This window comes from Hemicordylus capensis, chromosome 15 (genome assembly GCF_027244095.1).
Source record: "Hemicordylus capensis ecotype Gifberg chromosome 15, rHemCap1.1.pri, whole genome shotgun sequence".
NCBI lineage: Eukaryota > Metazoa > Chordata > Lepidosauria > Squamata > Cordylidae > Hemicordylus > Hemicordylus capensis.
This window is the reverse complement of record NC_069671.1, coordinates 2,899,966-2,916,939: the sequence shown is the minus strand read 5'-3', so window position 1 is coordinate 2,916,939 and position 16,974 is coordinate 2,899,966. Positions and strand designations below refer to the sequence as shown.

The 16,974-nt window shown below is 47.2% G+C and overlaps 1 protein-coding gene across 3 annotated transcripts in view; it reads right to left on the bottom strand.

Annotated features, from left to right (window-relative positions):
* Positions 1-16,974, bottom strand: part of OSBP2 (oxysterol binding protein 2) — a 155,904-nt gene that overhangs the window by 115,314 nt on the left and 23,616 nt on the right. For all 3 annotated transcript variants that reach the window (XM_053279620.1, XM_053279615.1, XM_053279611.1), the window contains exon 2: positions 5,432-5,640. In XM_053279620.1, the coding sequence (XP_053135595.1) occupies positions 5,432-5,627 (196 nt within the window). In that variant the 5' untranslated portion in view covers positions 5,628-5,640. The remainder of the gene's footprint in view (positions 1-5,431; positions 5,641-16,974) is intronic.

Genomic DNA, 16,974 nt, shown 5'->3' with positions numbered 1-16,974 from the left:
TCAATTGGGACCCAACAGGCATCGATTCAGTGGCTGAGACGGCCTGGAACAGGCTTGGGGAGAAGACACTGCCTCATTCTCTGCCCCAAGATGTAGTGACGGCCGGCATGGCTTTAAGAGGGGTCTGGATAACTGCATAGAGTGCAGGTCTATCAATGGCTACCAGTCTGAGGGCTAGAGGCCACCTCCAGGCTCAGAGGCAAGAGGCTTCTGAATCCCAGTCGCAAGGGAGCAAGAGCAGGAGAGGGGGCATGCTCATATCTCTTGCCTGTGGGCTTCCCCGAGGCATCTGGTGGGCCGCTGTGTGAAACAGGATGCTGGACTAGATAGGCCTTGGGCCTGATCCAGCAGGGCTGTTCTTAAATCGCTACAAGAGATGGCTGTAATAATGCTGGTTGCATTCAAAAGGCAGCTTTGAGCATTAAGGAGAATGTTTTAGCTGTCCTTCAGAACAAGCCTGTTCTGAGAGGAGAGGTGGTCTTGTGGTAGCCAGCATGGCTGGTCCCTGTAGCTAAGTAGGGTCCACCCTGGTTGCATATGAAAGGGAGACTAGAAATGTAAGCACTGGAAGAGATTCCCCTTAGGGGATGGAGCCACTCTGGGAAGAGCATCTCGGTTCCAAGTTCCCTCCCTGGCAGCATCTCCAAGATAGGGCTGAGAGAGATTCCTGTCTGCAACCTTGGAGAAGCCGCTGCCAGTCTGTGTAGACATCACTGAGCTAGATGGACCAAGGGTGTGACTCAGTATATGGCAGCTTCCTATGTTCCTAAGACTCTTTAGGGCAGTACTATGCACTGTAAGGTCCGGGCGCCAGCGGTGTCCTCGTCTCCCCGAAGCATGGCTCCCTGTTTATTTTTATTTCATTTTACATTTAATATCCCGCTCTTCCTCCAAGGAGCCCAGAGCGGTGTACTACATACTCAGCCAAAGCTGCATCCTCTGCACAGTCTCCCAGCACTGAGTAGGGCTGTGCCCTGTGCGGGGGGCGCTTGAAGGGAATCAGGGCCCTCACGAGCCCTTGAGTGCTGGGATGTGTAGCCTTTCCAGTGTTTCCTTCCCTGCCAGAGTTATTGAGAGGCCTCCCCCAGCCAGCACTGAGCAACGCGCGGTACTGTGCGGAAGTCAGCATGATGGGAAATTGCTCTCACACTGAAGCTTTTTTTGCCACCTGAAACATAGTCAAGATCACAGCTTTCGGATACTGCAACTACTTCAGTGAATTTGCCGACTCCCACACAGCTGGCAGGACGTGGAAAGAGAGTCCACAAAATGCTGCAGCAAAAGAGGGACCATTTACTTACACATTAATTCTACCACTGGTAGAATATACGTCACACATACACATGATGTAAGATACAGTTGACATAATATTACAGTTTGCATATGCCATATTTACTCACATAGAAGATGACACTTTAAGACGACATCTCTAAAAACCACAGGTTAACCACAGGGTTAGGGTACCTGTATGTATCCCAAAGTCAGAGGACTCTGAATTCAAGAGAACCCTCCCTCGGCAATTGCTAACATCAAAGAGCTCGGAGAAACCTGGTGGATTCAGGCAGACACAGTACTAATTCTACCAAGTATAAGTTCTACCACTGCATTTGACACTGAAACCTCTCTTTAAAACAGAAAGACACACAGTTGAGTGGCACAAACAGATTTAAAGGGCAGACAGACAGAATGGTCTTTGGAGAAGAGAAAATCAAGAACAAGGGAAGGCACTGGCAGGACATTTTCACCACTTTAAGTACATACAACTAAGCCGCACCTCTGGTCTTGGGGCAGAGGGAGTGTGTGTGCGTGGGATGGGGCGAGGGCATGCCCCAAGATTACAGTCTTCCGTCCTAAAGCTGGAAGAGCTCATCCCCACAACTCAAAATGAATTACACACACCAGCTTTGTTGACCCATTTCTAATGTTTCTATTTTCATCACAGAAGCACCTTCAAGTGTACGCCATAAAGAAAAAAGGACGCTGATGCACATTAACCTTGAGGTTTCACATCTCCTCTTAAGGAATAGTGATCCTAACAGCCAACGTTACCTTCCTTTGATTACTCAAGTGCATTGTTTAGGAGAACTATCTTCTTTGTTCAGGAAACATTATTATTATACTTGGTGAAAAATCTGATTTTGGTATCGTTTTATTCCCTAAACCTCACAGAGATTTTAGCGCGGAAAACAAGTGGAGAAAAATTGTTCTGCTTCAAAAGCCACCCTCGTCCCACCCCACTGACGGAAGACTGTGCTGGGAAGGTGGGGCTCAGGGCAGGAGCGTTTAGCACGGTGCTTTGAGAAATCTGGTTTACTCAGGACTTCCCTGTTGCCCCCACAGTAGGTGGACCCAGGAAGAGGATCTCTATTTCTGGCACTTGGTCAAAAGAATGTCTCTTCTAACTTTGAAATGAGAACCTGCACATTTCCAAGTCACTCCATTTAGTACAGACTATGGGAAACATTGTAAACCGCCCAAAGATGCAAGTTTTGGGAGGTATAGAAATGTAATTAATTAATTAATTAATTATAACTATAATTATAATTATAAGGAGGAGGAGGAGGCGCCTACCTGCCTAGAGAGCAGGAGGCTGTTGGTTCAAATCCCCGTTGGTGTGTCAAAGAATATGAAAAACACCTCTATCAGTCAGCAGCGATATAGGAAGGTGCTGAAAGGCATCATCTCATACTGCACGGGAGAAGGCAATGGTAAACCACTCCTGTATTCTATCAAGAAAACCACAGGGCTCTGTAGGTGCCAGGAGTTGACACCAACTTGAGATGGCACCACCTTTCCTTTCCTATGGAGCCTACACTAAGTTTAAGAAACTCAGATCGCCTTCCTAACTTCATTTAATAAAAAGCCTGCACGTTTCATTGTCCAAGTAGTATTCTGTGATCACATGCAACTTTAACTTGGTTGTCTTGAGTCTGCGGGATCTGACATAATCGAATGACAACTTATTTTTAAATTTAATGATCTCTAATTCCACCCACATATATCTTCAGTACTGAACAGTTGTATAGAGGTGACCCTCATTATTTGCGGGAGTGTAACTGTGAATAATGAGGCAGTAAATGGGAATTGGGGGGTTAGGTTCCTGGAGGTTAAAAAAGGCTTTAAAAAGGCAGAATCGCCAGCAATGCCCCCCCAAGCCCTCAATTCTGCCAATTTCCCACAAGCACAAAAAATCACGAGGGCAGGGGGATTGAAAAAAAAACAGAAATAAAATGGCTCCATTCCGGCCACCATTCAGCAAAATGGTGGCCGGAAATGACCTTGGAAGTCATTCCTGGCCATCTAGGAACCGCTGATGGGCAAAACCGTGGGTGCCAGGACTGTGGATAACGAGGGACACCTGTAGTCAAAAACTAGAAGCTGATCTGATCCACACTGAGTGTTTTGCACTGTGTTATTTGTCTTGCAAATCATGAGAATAAAAAAAAAGAAAACTCCACGAGAAAAGTCTAGACTCCCTTGAATATTGCACCATGCTGTTTTTCCACACCACGTCTTAAGGTTAAGTTCCTAGCAGCATCAGCAGGTGGAGTTGAGGAAGGCTCCTGTCTGAAATCTGGGAGAGCGTGCAGCATTTAAATTTAGCATTCGAGGCTAGTGAGTTGTCTGGCTTGGTTAGCAGTAGATTAAAGTCACTTAGATCTCTTGTAAGGTTGACACAAACAATTGCCCCCGGGGAAGGTCTTTGGCTGAAATGTGTTAGGCTCAATACATGCTTACAAGTATCTTGAGACGTGGTCTCTGCTTGTTGACACTTAGTGGATGCTTCCTGAGGTGGTTGTTTTTCTGTTTTTCTTGGTTGGACACAAGACCTGCAGGCCTTTGCTAATCACTTGCAGCACATAAAAGCAAGTTTAATGCATGAAATTGCTTTATTCAATGCACCTTGGGTTAAGGTATGCAGCAGGCATGCTGAAGCCTGTGTCAAAGAAAACCAATACTCCAAGGCCACTTGGAGGTCTGGAAAACCTCCTTCATTCCATCTCGGTCAAGTGTAACACTAGCATCTCTGCCACTCCCACAGTGATAAGACCTCTGTGCCAGCAGGACTGCTCTAAGATGGGGAGTGTGTGTGTGCACACAAGAGAGAGAGAGGAAACAGAAGTGAAATAAAATATTTCATTCAGTGAGAGCTTGTAGATTATAGGTTTATCAAAATGCAAGGGCAGAGAGGTATTCTAGCTTCCACATGCTAGAAAGAGCTTCTAGCCTCCTCCGGGTTCAACCACTTGCTCTGCTGATTCATGCTGACCTATCCACATTCTTAGGGAAGAGGCAGGCATGCAAATCCTCTCCCTCCTGCTGGAGAATCTGAAACTGCCTTGAATAACCAGCCCAAGCAAGTTCAGCACTTAAGTTTACCATTTTTCTCCAAGGATTTTTGTTTTTAAGTCTATGCCCCAGGAGCAGAGATGTTATTAAACGGAGGTACTTATTGTGCGGGATCAGAAACGATTTTGATCTACCTGTTCTAGATGGGGTCACACTTCCCCAAAACGAACAGGTACGCAGTATGGGAGTACCTGGATCCACACCTCTCCAGGTATCTCAGGTTGAGGCGGTGGCCAGAGGGACTTTCTATCAACTTCGGCCTATAAGCCAGCTGCATCCATTTCTTGAGATGAACTACCTCAAAACAGTGGTACATATGCTAGTAACTTCCAGACTTGACTTCTGCAATGCACTCTATGTGGGGCTGCCTTTGTACGTAGTCCGGAAACTCCAGTGGGTACAGAATGTGGCGGCCAGGTTGGTCTCTGTGTCATCTCAGAGAGACCACATCACTCCTTTGCTGATAGAGTTACACTGGCTGCCAACAGATTTCTGGGCGAAAGACACAGTGATGGATATCACCTATAAAGCCCTAAATGGCTCGGGCCCATAAATTCTTCATTATGAGCCCCACTGCCCATTGAGGTCATCTGGAGAGGTCCGTCTGCAGTTGCTGCCTGCTCAGCTGCTGGCCACATGGGGACAGGCCTTCTCGGTTGCTGCCCCAAGATTGTGGAATGCGCTCCCCACTGAAATATGATCCTCCCCATCTCAGCATTTTTAAAAGCAAAACCCACCTCTTCACCCAAGCTTCTTCAGCTTTTTAAATTTTTAAGTTTTAATCTGTTTTTTACTTTTACATTGTTTAAATTGTTTTTTAAGTTTTGTGTATGTTTTAACTTGTTTTATGTTATTGTTAACCAGATAGGAACGTTTGGGGCGGTATACAAATTTGATACATAAATAAATCCAATACTTTCATGCTGCCCCTCCTCAAAGCGCAGCACAAAAGCATTTGGTCCCCGAATCTCACCTCCACAGCACAATTTTCCGCCACTTTGGGGAGGGGGCTTTTGCAGGAGAACATAAGCTAGAAAGGAGAGCCTGGGGAGACACTTTTCAGGTGTGGCACCAACTCTACCTGACTGGTTGTTCCTCATACGGATGGCTTTGGCCTTAGCCAGCTCCAGAGCAGTGACCCACCGCTGCCGTTCCACTTCTGAGGCAGCCTTTAGGTGGTATGTCCTTCCCCCGTTGGAAAGCACAATGTTACAGGAGTCCTCTGTGTCAATGTGAGCCGTTGACAGGTTGATGGTTCCTCGGCAGGTGTGAGCCATTTCAGCTTGAGTCCTGCAAAAGCAGCAAGGAAGGAATCAGTGCTGTGGATTTCACATCTTGAAGCAGCCAATGCCATGGAAGAACGAGCAGGGAGGAGAGCATGAAACGTTCCATTTGGATGGGCGACGACCTGCAAGCACTGTCTGCTGTAAGATAGTCCCTTTAGGGGATGGGTCTGTCACTCAGGAGTAGAGCGTCTGCTTTGCATAGAGAAGATCCCGAGTTAGATCTCTGGCAGCATCTCCAGGTAGGGCTGGGGGAGATTCCTGTCTGAAACCTTGGAGTCACGGCCAGCCAGTGTAGACCAGGGATTCTCAACTTTGGGTTCCCAGATGTTATTGGACTTCAAATCCCATAGTCCGTAGCCCCAGTGGCCTTTGGCTGGGGATTATGGGAGTTGAAGTCCAATAACATCTGGGGACCCAACGTTAAGAATCCCAACATTGGATTCTGGGGACCCAACTTTGAGAATACTCAGCTAGATGGACCAATGGTCTGACTTGGTATAAGGCGGCTTCCTATCTTCCTATGTCTCCTGACAGTGAAATTTTAAGCACTGGAAATTGGTTTTTGGCAACACTGGAACATAGGAAGCTGCCATATACTGAGTCAGACCCTTGGTCCATCTCACTCAGCATTGTCTACACAGACTGGCAGCGGCTTCTGCAAGGTTGCAGGCAGGAGTCTCTCTCAGCCCTGTCTTGGAGATGCTGCCAGGGAGGGAACTTGGAACCTTCTGCTCTTCCCAGAGCGGCCCTATCCCCCTGACAGTGCTCACACATCAAGTCTCCCATTCAAATGCAAACCAGGGCAGACCCTTCTTAGCTAAGGGGACAAGTCATGCTTGCTACCACAGCTCTCCTCTGCGTAGGGCGGGGGGGGGGGGACCACAGACACTCTTTAACCAATGGAAAACATGGCCACAGCTGTGCCACAGAACGCTGCACATTGCTACAGACCTCAGTTTCACATAATATTCAAGGTTTCAGAGGGCAGTTTTAAGAAGAGCAACTTCCACTTTGTCCACAATTGAAAACCATAGTGTGGCTCTACATCTCTGCCGCATCACAGAACAAGACCACTCAAATTCTATGTTCTGAGACTAAGTGGATGCTCACCAACATATGACGGGTATCCTGGCTTTGCATAAAGTTTTGGTTTAGCGACGGAAAATGTGCTGGTGGTGCTCTGCAGACATGTGACCGTGAGTTCACACCATGCCAAATCTATAGCAATTCTCAGACCGTACTTCTACTGCTGTAAGCAGGTCAATCTTTATATTTAGCTTTGCTGTGATTGCACAGTGCTCTGGGGACCACACAGCCCTTCCATCGAGCAAAGTCACCTTCTGCACATGAAAGGGGTTGCCTCTGGACCCAACCCCAAGAGTCTGGGCTGATTTGAAGAATCTGGAATGTGATCTGGCAGAAAGGGGAGAAGTAAGAGCAACAAAAGGTGCATCAGAAGACGTACACTGAAGCATCACCATCCTCGAAGCCTTCTGTAGACCTCTGCATGTGCCTTTTCAAACACTTGGGTCTCCGACTGCGGAAACAGACAAAGGCCCAGAGAGCTGACTTTCAGTTAACTGCAACGCTTTACATTTCATATCTCACAAGCTGCCAATTACTTTCAGTTCTATCAAACGGAGCCACAACAAGAAACTTGAGTCTAAAATCAGCATAACCTTAAACTGGCATAATGAAACTGGTTCCTTGGCGCAGAATGCCACCAGCCTGGCATCTTGGTCCAGGATTTTTGCAGGTTTTAAGTACTCAGAGCAGAGCCCTACTGCAATTTTACCTTTGGAGGGTAACTGACATTTCTGTTCCTTAACTCTCTCCTCCAAAGACAGCCCTTTGCCCTCAGTGGCATTTCATTTACTTATGAAAATGAACTCTCAGGCACATATCCTTGCAAAGCACATCCTAGACAGACAGACACATCCCTGAACATGTGTACCCAGGGAGGTCGTGGGAAAGGAGGCTGTTTTCTCTCCACTAACTCTCATGGCCGGGGTTTCTGACTGATCCACAGCACAACTAGGGAAGTGTAGTCTGATGGACGCAGTGTAGAATGTGCCATTCATTCCATGAAAAGACTCCATGGATTGCTCCATGCTCATGCCTCAGCAGCACTGAACATAGGTAACTGCCATATACTGAGTAAGACCATTGGTCCATCAAGCTCAATATTGTCTTCACAGACTGGCAGTGGCTTCTCCATGGCTTCAGGCAGGAGTTTCTCCCAGCCCTTCCTGGAGATGCTGCCAGGGATTGATCCGGAGGCCTTCTGCATGCAAGCAGGTGCTCTCCCACTAAGACTATAGAAAGGGAAGTTGATTTACACCTGTAGGGCTACGGAACGCTCAGCCTGCACACACCACACATGCCCAAGGGCCCCGCTCAACATTACAAGCCCCGTTTTACTTCCCTCTGCTCTATTTTTAAACCCACAGAACGGCCACTCTGAGAACAAGAAGGGCCTGCACAAGTTATGAGGGGAGAGAAACAAAAAAACCCTGCTGGTATCTGGATTACACCTCAAGGACACGGTCCAGGACGCAGACCACTGTTTCTGCAGTCTAAGGCTCCGACTTCCGGCACCCAAATAGGGGACACGTCATTGCTCACAGAGCTGCTTGAGAATTCTAATCTTTCAGCAGCCAAAAAAAGGAAGACGTCACAATTTTGCTCATATTCATCTCAGGCTGCTGTAAAGAGGCAGATTAGGAGGAGTCTGAGCCGTCCATAATGTCCGCCCAGCTCATAAAAACCAACTCCAACCTGCTCACCAGGTTCAGTGTAGCCTGGCCACAATGGCTGGCAGTGTCCCCTCTAACAGGGATTCCCAGATGCTGTTGACTACAATTCCCAGGACCCCCAGCTGTGCTGGCTTTTGTTTGGGAATTCTGGGAGATGTAGTCCACAACATCTGGGAATCCTGCCTGCTAGAGGGGACACTGATGGCTGGGGGTGATGGGATTTTTAGTTTGGCAACAGCTGGAGGGCCAAGATTCCCAGCGCCCTGGCTTAGGCTCCGCAGTGTGGAAACGATGTTTACCAACAAAGCATGCCGGTAATATATGTAGATTGTGTGCAGCCAACACAGAGGTCAGCAGTATTCAGCAAAGTCCCAAGACCTCCCTTGTCCATCGATCATTTGGGGATTACTGCCGAGCATATGCACATTCCAGAAGGATCATTTCACCACCCCAGATTAGTCTGCAACCAGACTGAAGTATTCCAGCAGCTGAACTAGGTTTGAGAGAGCCTTGACATTCCTACACAAGTCGGAGTTTTGGAAAATGCAGCTTTTATTTTATTTCAAAGGAGGGCCCTTTCCGAAGGCTGCAGAGAGTCCTTTTGCCTGCATCCCCTGCAGCCGGCGCTCCCAGCAGAGAAACTCCCACCGCACGGGCCACCTCATTTATTTCTACGCACAAAAGCCACAGAGGTGCCTGTCAGCAGCAAGGCCACCCAGCACTGGGGCAGATTTTTCTGTTTAGCACTAGCAGCTCAAGAGAGTCAAAGCAAGACGCAGGCAAGTTTCCAGCCACAAGTCCGAGAAATTCCTATAGCAATGTGAGTGGGAGAAAGTTGGATTCCAACACACTCACTCACTCACTGGGTTGCCCAACGGTGGCCCTCCAACTGTTCCTGGACTACAACTCCCGCCATCCCCAGACACGGTGGCCAAAAGTCAGGCATGATGGGAGTTGTAGTCCAACTCCAGCTGGAAGGCCTGCACTGTAAGCCTGAGATATGGCTGAACCAGGGGTGGATCCAGCAGGAAATTGCAGGGTTACCGGGGGGGGGGGTGAGGGCACAGGAATTTTCACAGGCAGGGGCAGTCCACCCGCTAAGCCAGCTAGGCGGCCACTCCAGGCTTTGCTTGTGAAGTGCAGGCAGTGAAGCTGCTGAGCTGGCTGGAAGCTGTGAATGCTGCCACCCTCCTCTCTTCTGGTTGCCCGCTTGCTTTCCTTCCTTGCCAGAAGCAGGAAGGGCCGGTGGCCAGAGAAGCCCTGCCCTACACCCGCCACCCTGCAGCTTTGGCAGTGGGCAGCGGGGGACCCAGATGGCGAAAATAGTCAAAATCCATTGCCAGAAAAGAGGAAACAGCGGACACTCTTGGCCAAAAAAAGTATCCCCAAAGTATCTACTTTGCATAAATATTTGCACACGTTAATTGGTATAATATATGCATATTTTACTAAAATAAGATTATTTGAGAATAGAGACCGCTCACCACTGAGGAGAAGCCAATGGCCTGGTGATCTGTATGCTGCCTAAGGGCTAGGTTCACTAGAGCGTTTACCCATCCTCCAGTCCCCCATGTTGTGGGACGGACACACACACACACACACACACACAACTAGATGCACATTTCCCCACCCTTCACATGTATCCACCTGTCCTTTACCCTCCACGTGCAACCCCCATCCCACGCCAACCCGCAGTGGGTCAACATGGGCTCCAAACAAACTTCCCCTAATTTTTAGAACAGGATTTATTTGGTGGTCCACCTAATGGCGCAGCGGGGAAATGACTTGATTAGCAAGCCAGAGGTTGCTGGTTTGAATCCCCCGCTGGTACCTATATCAGGCAGCAGTGATCTAGGATGATGCTGAAAGGCAAGAAACTCAGGCTTCGAAGGCTTTCACACACCTTGAATTCTAGATCTTTTGGAATAGAAAGATGCTGAAGATGGCATACATTCTTTTCTTGTTTGCAAAGCAGGCATAGGAACTCAGGACGCTGCCTTCTACTGAGTCAGACCATTGGCCTTCTAGCTCAGTATTGTCTACCCAGACTGGCAGCAGCCTCTCCAAGGCAAGAGGAGCTCATAGGACAACTGAAGCAAGGAAACTGAGCCAATGCACAGATTGCCTCTGCCTAGCATCCACACATGTTCAGGGCTCTGGGGTGGGGGTGAGACTGCCCTCCCATATTCACCTTGCTCTGACTGAGAACACAAATCAAGGCAGATCCTGCTTAGCAAAGGGGACAATCCATGCACACGACCACAACAGCAGCTCTTCCTGCCCAAGAGTGAAACAATCTGGAGTTGCAAATTCTAGATGTGGTCCGGTGGTGGCAAGCATGACTTGTCTCCTTTGCTAAGCAGGGTCTGCCCTGGTTGCATATGAATGGGAGACGAGAAGTGTCAGCACTATAAGATCTTCCCTTTAGGGGATGGAGCCGCTCTGGGAAGAGCATCTAGGTTCCAAGTTCCCTTCCTGGCAGCATCTCCAAGACAGGGCTGAGAGAGTCTCTGGCCTGCAACCCGGGAGTTGCAACCTTTACTTACTTTACTCATAAGTAATTTAGTCTGGATGTCAGCCAGCAACTGGAGCATCCTATCTCATAATATATGCGAGAGCGCATGCGCACACAACCAATCACAGGGGAGCTGAGCTGAGGTTTGCAACAGAAGGGACAGACTTGTTGGGGGCCCCCAATCTATCCATTTCCACAATCCTGAGCAACGGCTCCTAATTTAGCAGTCTGGAGGCGACACACCAGTGTACGCCCCGCAATATCCAAGGGTGCTTTTGTTCTGCGCCCTCCCTAGGTCAACATGGCTGAACTGGAGAGGGGCCGCGAGCCCCAGCCGGAAGTGCGTGGCATACTGCACACCACGTCACCAGCGGTCACAAGCAGCATGGAGCCAGGACTGCATGGAATCGCCTACATTTGCTTTGCAGAGAAGAGTCCTCTGCCCCACGGCTCTGAGACTCTTCTGGACTGGACGGGGTCTCCGAGAAAGAGCCCGCTTCTGCCACCAGCATGATTCTAACCAACCAGTGCTTTGCGACTTGAGTGTTTGACCCGTATCTAATTATTTGTCCTGAATGCCAGCCCCGGGAAACACGGCTCGACCCCCCAATCCTGAAAGGGTGCTGCTCCTCACACAACTCACAATGGCTCAGAAGCAGCCTTGAGCCCAGACTCTGCCACTACAAGACTCCCCCGCATTTTAGCTTGAGTGCTTTTATTTGTTTCCAGAGCAAGGAACATCAGACGATGCCTCAAGAGCTTGGGAGATGCTGCGTCACAGACCTCGTTTGGCCTCCACAGCCATCGAGTGGCATCATGATTAACAGGCTTGGGAGAGACAGCCAGGTGTGTTCCAAGGCACTCACTGGAACACGCTGGGTTTGTCCTATTTTCCCCCTCTCCGCTGAAAAATGCAAACGAGATTTATTTTTAAAGTTGCCCTGTGAGGCTACGCAGTGTTTAAATACGGGACACTAAACAGCACTCACTATTTTATTTAACAAATTTCTATACCGCCTGATATGTACATCTCTAGGCAGTGCACAAAATTTAAAAGATTTTAAAGTTACAAATTAAAATACATTAAAAGACAATAGAATAAAATAGATAGGAACACAAGTTTTAAAATTATCCAAATTAATTCCAATTAAAAGCCTGCGAGAACAGGAGAGTCTTGAGGTTCTTCCTGAAAACAAACAAAGGAGATTGCTCTTATTTCAGTAGGGAGCATATTCCAAAGCCCTGGGGCAACCACAGAGAAAGCCCGGTCCTGGGTCACCACTTCCCTTGAGATTCTGTGTGTCATAACTTTTCTTCCACAATTCTCTGAGAGTACAATTTCCAGGTTACTTTTTAAAAATTAAGAACAGCCGATAGTTGGATTCATTTGCAATTAAATACACAGAGTCCAAACACCCTTACCTACTTCTGTCTTTTCAGAGCTCCCTTTTTGGCAATTCCCCCCCCACACACACACACACTCTATGGGGATTTTCACTGGGGGGGGAGTCGATCCCAACCTTCTGAAGGGACCCCAAACCAACATCTGTGGTTCTGGATCGTGCACAGCCCTAATAAGTAGCACAACCACAGAATTGTTCTAGCTGCTCCACACAGGCACTTTTGCTACAAATGCCAAGAAAAAGCCTTAACTTTGTTCAGAGCTCTTTGTATTCAGATAGACAGAGAAGGCTGCCTGCCAGAGTTTTAAAAAAAAGGGCACGGCTACACTCCAAGGATTCACAGAACAGCAACCAAGAATGCCGGCAACAGCTATGGGAGCTGTACCTTTAGCAGGAGCCCTCGTTTGGGTCAAACTGGAGCAGAAGACAGAGTCTTCTCTGTGTTGTTCTGAAGAAATCTCATTGCATGGAAAATCCTTGAGATGAAGGTCAAGATTCAGTGTGGCAAGTACATGCCTAGTTGGGAGCAGATGCCAAAATAACTGCACATTCCTAAATCTGGAGCAAGGGCTCTTTAAGGATTTCATTCAGTTCATGCAAAAACTGCTGGCTAAACACTACTCTGTACTTTTTGATGAAATATTTGTACTTTTGCAGTGTTGCAAAAACTGCCTGGAGAGAAGCTGTGTAATGCCTTCTCAGCCTCCTGAAGCGAGTGATATAAGCAGGGAGTCTAATCAAACCAGACCCCAAAGCCTGGTTCAGATAGGTTTTTCTCACCAGAACCAAACCCAAACCTGAAATATTTTTAGTATCCCATCCAAATGCAAACCAAGGCAGATCCTGCTTAGCAAAGAGGACAATTCATGCTTGCTGCAAGACCAGCACTGCCTCCACAACCTGGTATGTGTATTGTTTAAACATATAAAAGACACACAATTTTTAAAATAAATGTCTTCAAAAATATCTCTCATGATTCCAGTTGATATCAAATTTCTGGTTATACTGAAAGCAAGAGAGTGGCACTCTTTTGCATGAAACGGAGCTAAACTAATTACCCAAACTATGTTCCCCTGCTAACTGAGCATAGAGGCACCTGATTAAAGTGGCGATTCTCTTTATTTTAACAGGGGGAGAGAAACTTGTAACATGGCTTATGTTCACCACCTAAAGAGAGAGATATCGGGCAGTATATAAATATGACAGGTAAAACAAACAAAGAACCAGCAATGTCTTGCACCCTAGGCAAGTTACTTCCAGAGTAATCATTTCCCCACGTGCCAGCCCGTACTTGAGGAGCCCGATGGGACTCATATTTTAAGATGTACTTTGGTGCCTAATATCTATTAACGCATACGCAGTGAGTCAGGGCCATTTCCTGCCTCATCTTAGAGCAGGCTTGTACAACTTTGTTCCTCCTGCAGATCCTAACTCCCACAATCGCTGACCACTGGCCAGGTGCTGGGAATGATGGGAGTTGTAGTCCAAACACAGCTGGAGGATGAAGAGAAAAAGAAAATAGCAAATAGCAGCCCTCAGCTGTTAGGATTGCTCCCCTGGGCATTTCCAGGTAATGATCGAGGCCTGTGCCGTAGCGAAAATGTTTGCCAGGGGACCGGCTTCAAGATTGCCCCATACCACATAACCTTCAAAAATTGGAGGTTATTGTTGGAGGGCTGAAGACCACCTCCAGCCTCCGGGGCAGGATGCCTCTTGAGTACCAGTTGCAGGGGAGTAATAGCAGGAGAGAGGGCCTGTCCTCAACTCCTGCCTGTGGCTTCCAGCTGCATCTGGTGGGCCACTGTGCGAAACAGGATGCTGGACTAGATGGGCCTCCTTGGGCCTGATCCAGCAGGGCTGTTCTTAAATTCTAAGTGGCCAATGGCAACCAGGCAAGTGATTAGAAACATAATGGCGGCCATGCAATCTAAAACTTTGGTCAACAGCAAGGTGGTACACGTTTTCACCAGACTACCTAGCGTCCACTTTGCAGACAATGGTATCAATGAAGCAGTCGTAAGCTTAGACTATTATTGCTCACTGCAGTTTGCTTCTACCAAGGGAGTGACCATGCATTTTGCTCAGCAGGGTCTGTCTTGGTTTGCACTTGGATGGAGACTCCTGCCTGCAACCTTGGAGAAGCCACTGCCCGGCAGTGCAGACAATACTGAGCCAGATGGACCAAGGGTCTGCTCGCTCTAAGGCAGCTTCTTATGTTCCTAGCTGAAGTTTCCAAAGTATCTCCAAGAACAAACCTGCAGAGAGTTCACTACAACAACCCAACTGGAGTTCAGCTGGCTGCAAACCGTGGCCGGGCACCCATCACCCAGGATATGTTGACGAAGCATGATGAAGCTCTGAGTGCCTTTGTTCTCGTGATCTCTTCTCTGAATGGACAGGAAATCCCTGTCATCACAGGAATGCAGAGAGAGTTGTGGCCAGTAAACACAGCCTTGCAGCCAGGATTCTCACAAAAGCATAACACAGCACAGGGGGAAAAAATCAGAGCGAACACTGCTCCCAATGGGTATACTTTTGCCACCTCAACCCATCACTACCAGGTTAGATCAACCAGGGCGAGGTGTTAGCCCAGGGGTGGGGAACCTTGGCCCTCCTGCAGATGTTGGCTTACAATTCCCATAATCCCTAGCTATTGGCCTCTGTGGCTGGGGATTATGGGAGTTGTAGTCCAAAAACAGCTGGAGGGCCAAGGTTCCCCACCCCTGGGCTAGCGGGAGGGCTCTCTCTCACCATGCACCTCTGAACACAAACACAGGTGGCAAAGACGTAGCCTTGCTCTTAGGACGTGGCTGGAAGAGCGGTGGCTGCCATGGCAGGAATTAAACTGCTGCAGCTCCTCCAAGATTGGGGTGGATATGATAGCCCATCAAGGCAAGTTACATTCTGCATCAGGCAGCCCCGTAAGGGTGGGGCCAGAAAAGTATTTTCCAGTCAGTTCTCACTTTTGGCTATCAAACGCATTAGCAAAAAGGTTTAAGCAAGATCTGCATTTTCAAATGAGAAAAACGTTTTCAAGAGTGTAGTTGCTCTCATAAATAATTTGCAAATACTGAAGTTATTCAACTGGAGCAACTCTTTGTATGTCCTACAAAATTCAGGCCTTGTTTTTAAGGGAGAGGGAGAGACTACCGTTTGAACTTCTCATGACTTCTTCCCAGTAATCATGCTGGCTTTCAGTAAGTAAGAAAAAAACTGGGGTAACACAGGCAATAGAGACAAAAACTATATAACAAAACCCATGAACAAGGACAAAGGCAATGATAACAGAGGCACAACGCAGGTAGTGACCAAATTAAACATGTAATAACAAATACCCACAGGCAAGTACTCTGGTAAACCCCACTTATATTGTTCACAATATACATATTTGGGCAGCCATTTCTATTCACGGGACAGAGAACTTAATTCAATGATGCACTTCTGTTTATACACCAATCTCTATCCACTTTGGAATTCAATCTCCAGCATGAGAATCTGGGACTTCAAACAATACAGGGCCTGTTGCCAAAGAGGAGAGAGGACACACATTCAGAATTATTGATCCAGTTTTCTGGCAGTGCAGAAAATAGGAAATCAACTGGGCAAAGGCCTTATCCTGAAGACATGCCAAGTAAACAAGGTAGTTTAACAGGAATAGGTTTGATATACACTTTGTATACATTCCCTAGGTCACCTTAAGTGGAGCAGTGGGGAAATGCTTGACTAACAAGCAGAAGGTTGCCGGTTCAAATCCCCACTGGTACTATATCAGGCAGCAGCGATACAGGAAGATGCTGAGAGGCATCATCTCATACTGCATGGGAGGAGGCAATGGTCAAACCCTTCCTGTATTATACCAAAGAAAATCACAGGGCTCTGTGGGTGCCAAGAGTAGAAATCAACTTGACAGCACACTTTACCTTTATACATGCCATGGCATTAAGAAATGTTGATTCAGTTCACCAGCCAGAAGTTTTACCTGTAAGATGGTTCCCCGAGCTGCATCATTTTTCACTCATAACAGACAAGTGGATTTTCTGAGCCCTGCTTACCCCTCAAAATCTTAACACAGAATATTGTGTTAATCAGTCATGACTAACACCCTGATCCATGCAAATTTTCTTGTTGTAACTTCAACAGTGGTTTATGCAATCTATTTTTTTGGCCATTGCTTATGGTTTGAGGTCTTTGGTGTTCTACACAAATTTTGTATTAGTTCCTGCCACCCAAGTACGTGGCAAGCTTATACAATCTGTCGAATTGTTCTGAATTATTCTGTGACAATCTTTGCATTTGAGTATCCTGTGGTTTTGTTTTTATAATGGTTGTTTTAGCTACCCAACTTTTGAGTCAAATGTTTTTGTTATGACTATGGCTAAACAAACTAATAAACACCCCACTGAAATCAATGAGACAAATTTGCCGACCGGCTAACTTAGAAATTTCAGTGGAATATAGTCATGGGTAACAGTCTGGATGTTGGCCAGTTTTTCTCTTTCTCTTTAATAAAAAATATATAGAATTACACAAGCTACTGTGTCTTTGGAAGATTTAATTGCACTTCTAATGTTCTTCCTAACATTAGAGCCTCCTTCTCTGGATGTTTTTAAGAAGGACCTGAAAACATGCCTGTTCAGTCAGACTTTTAGTTTATAGTTTTAAGT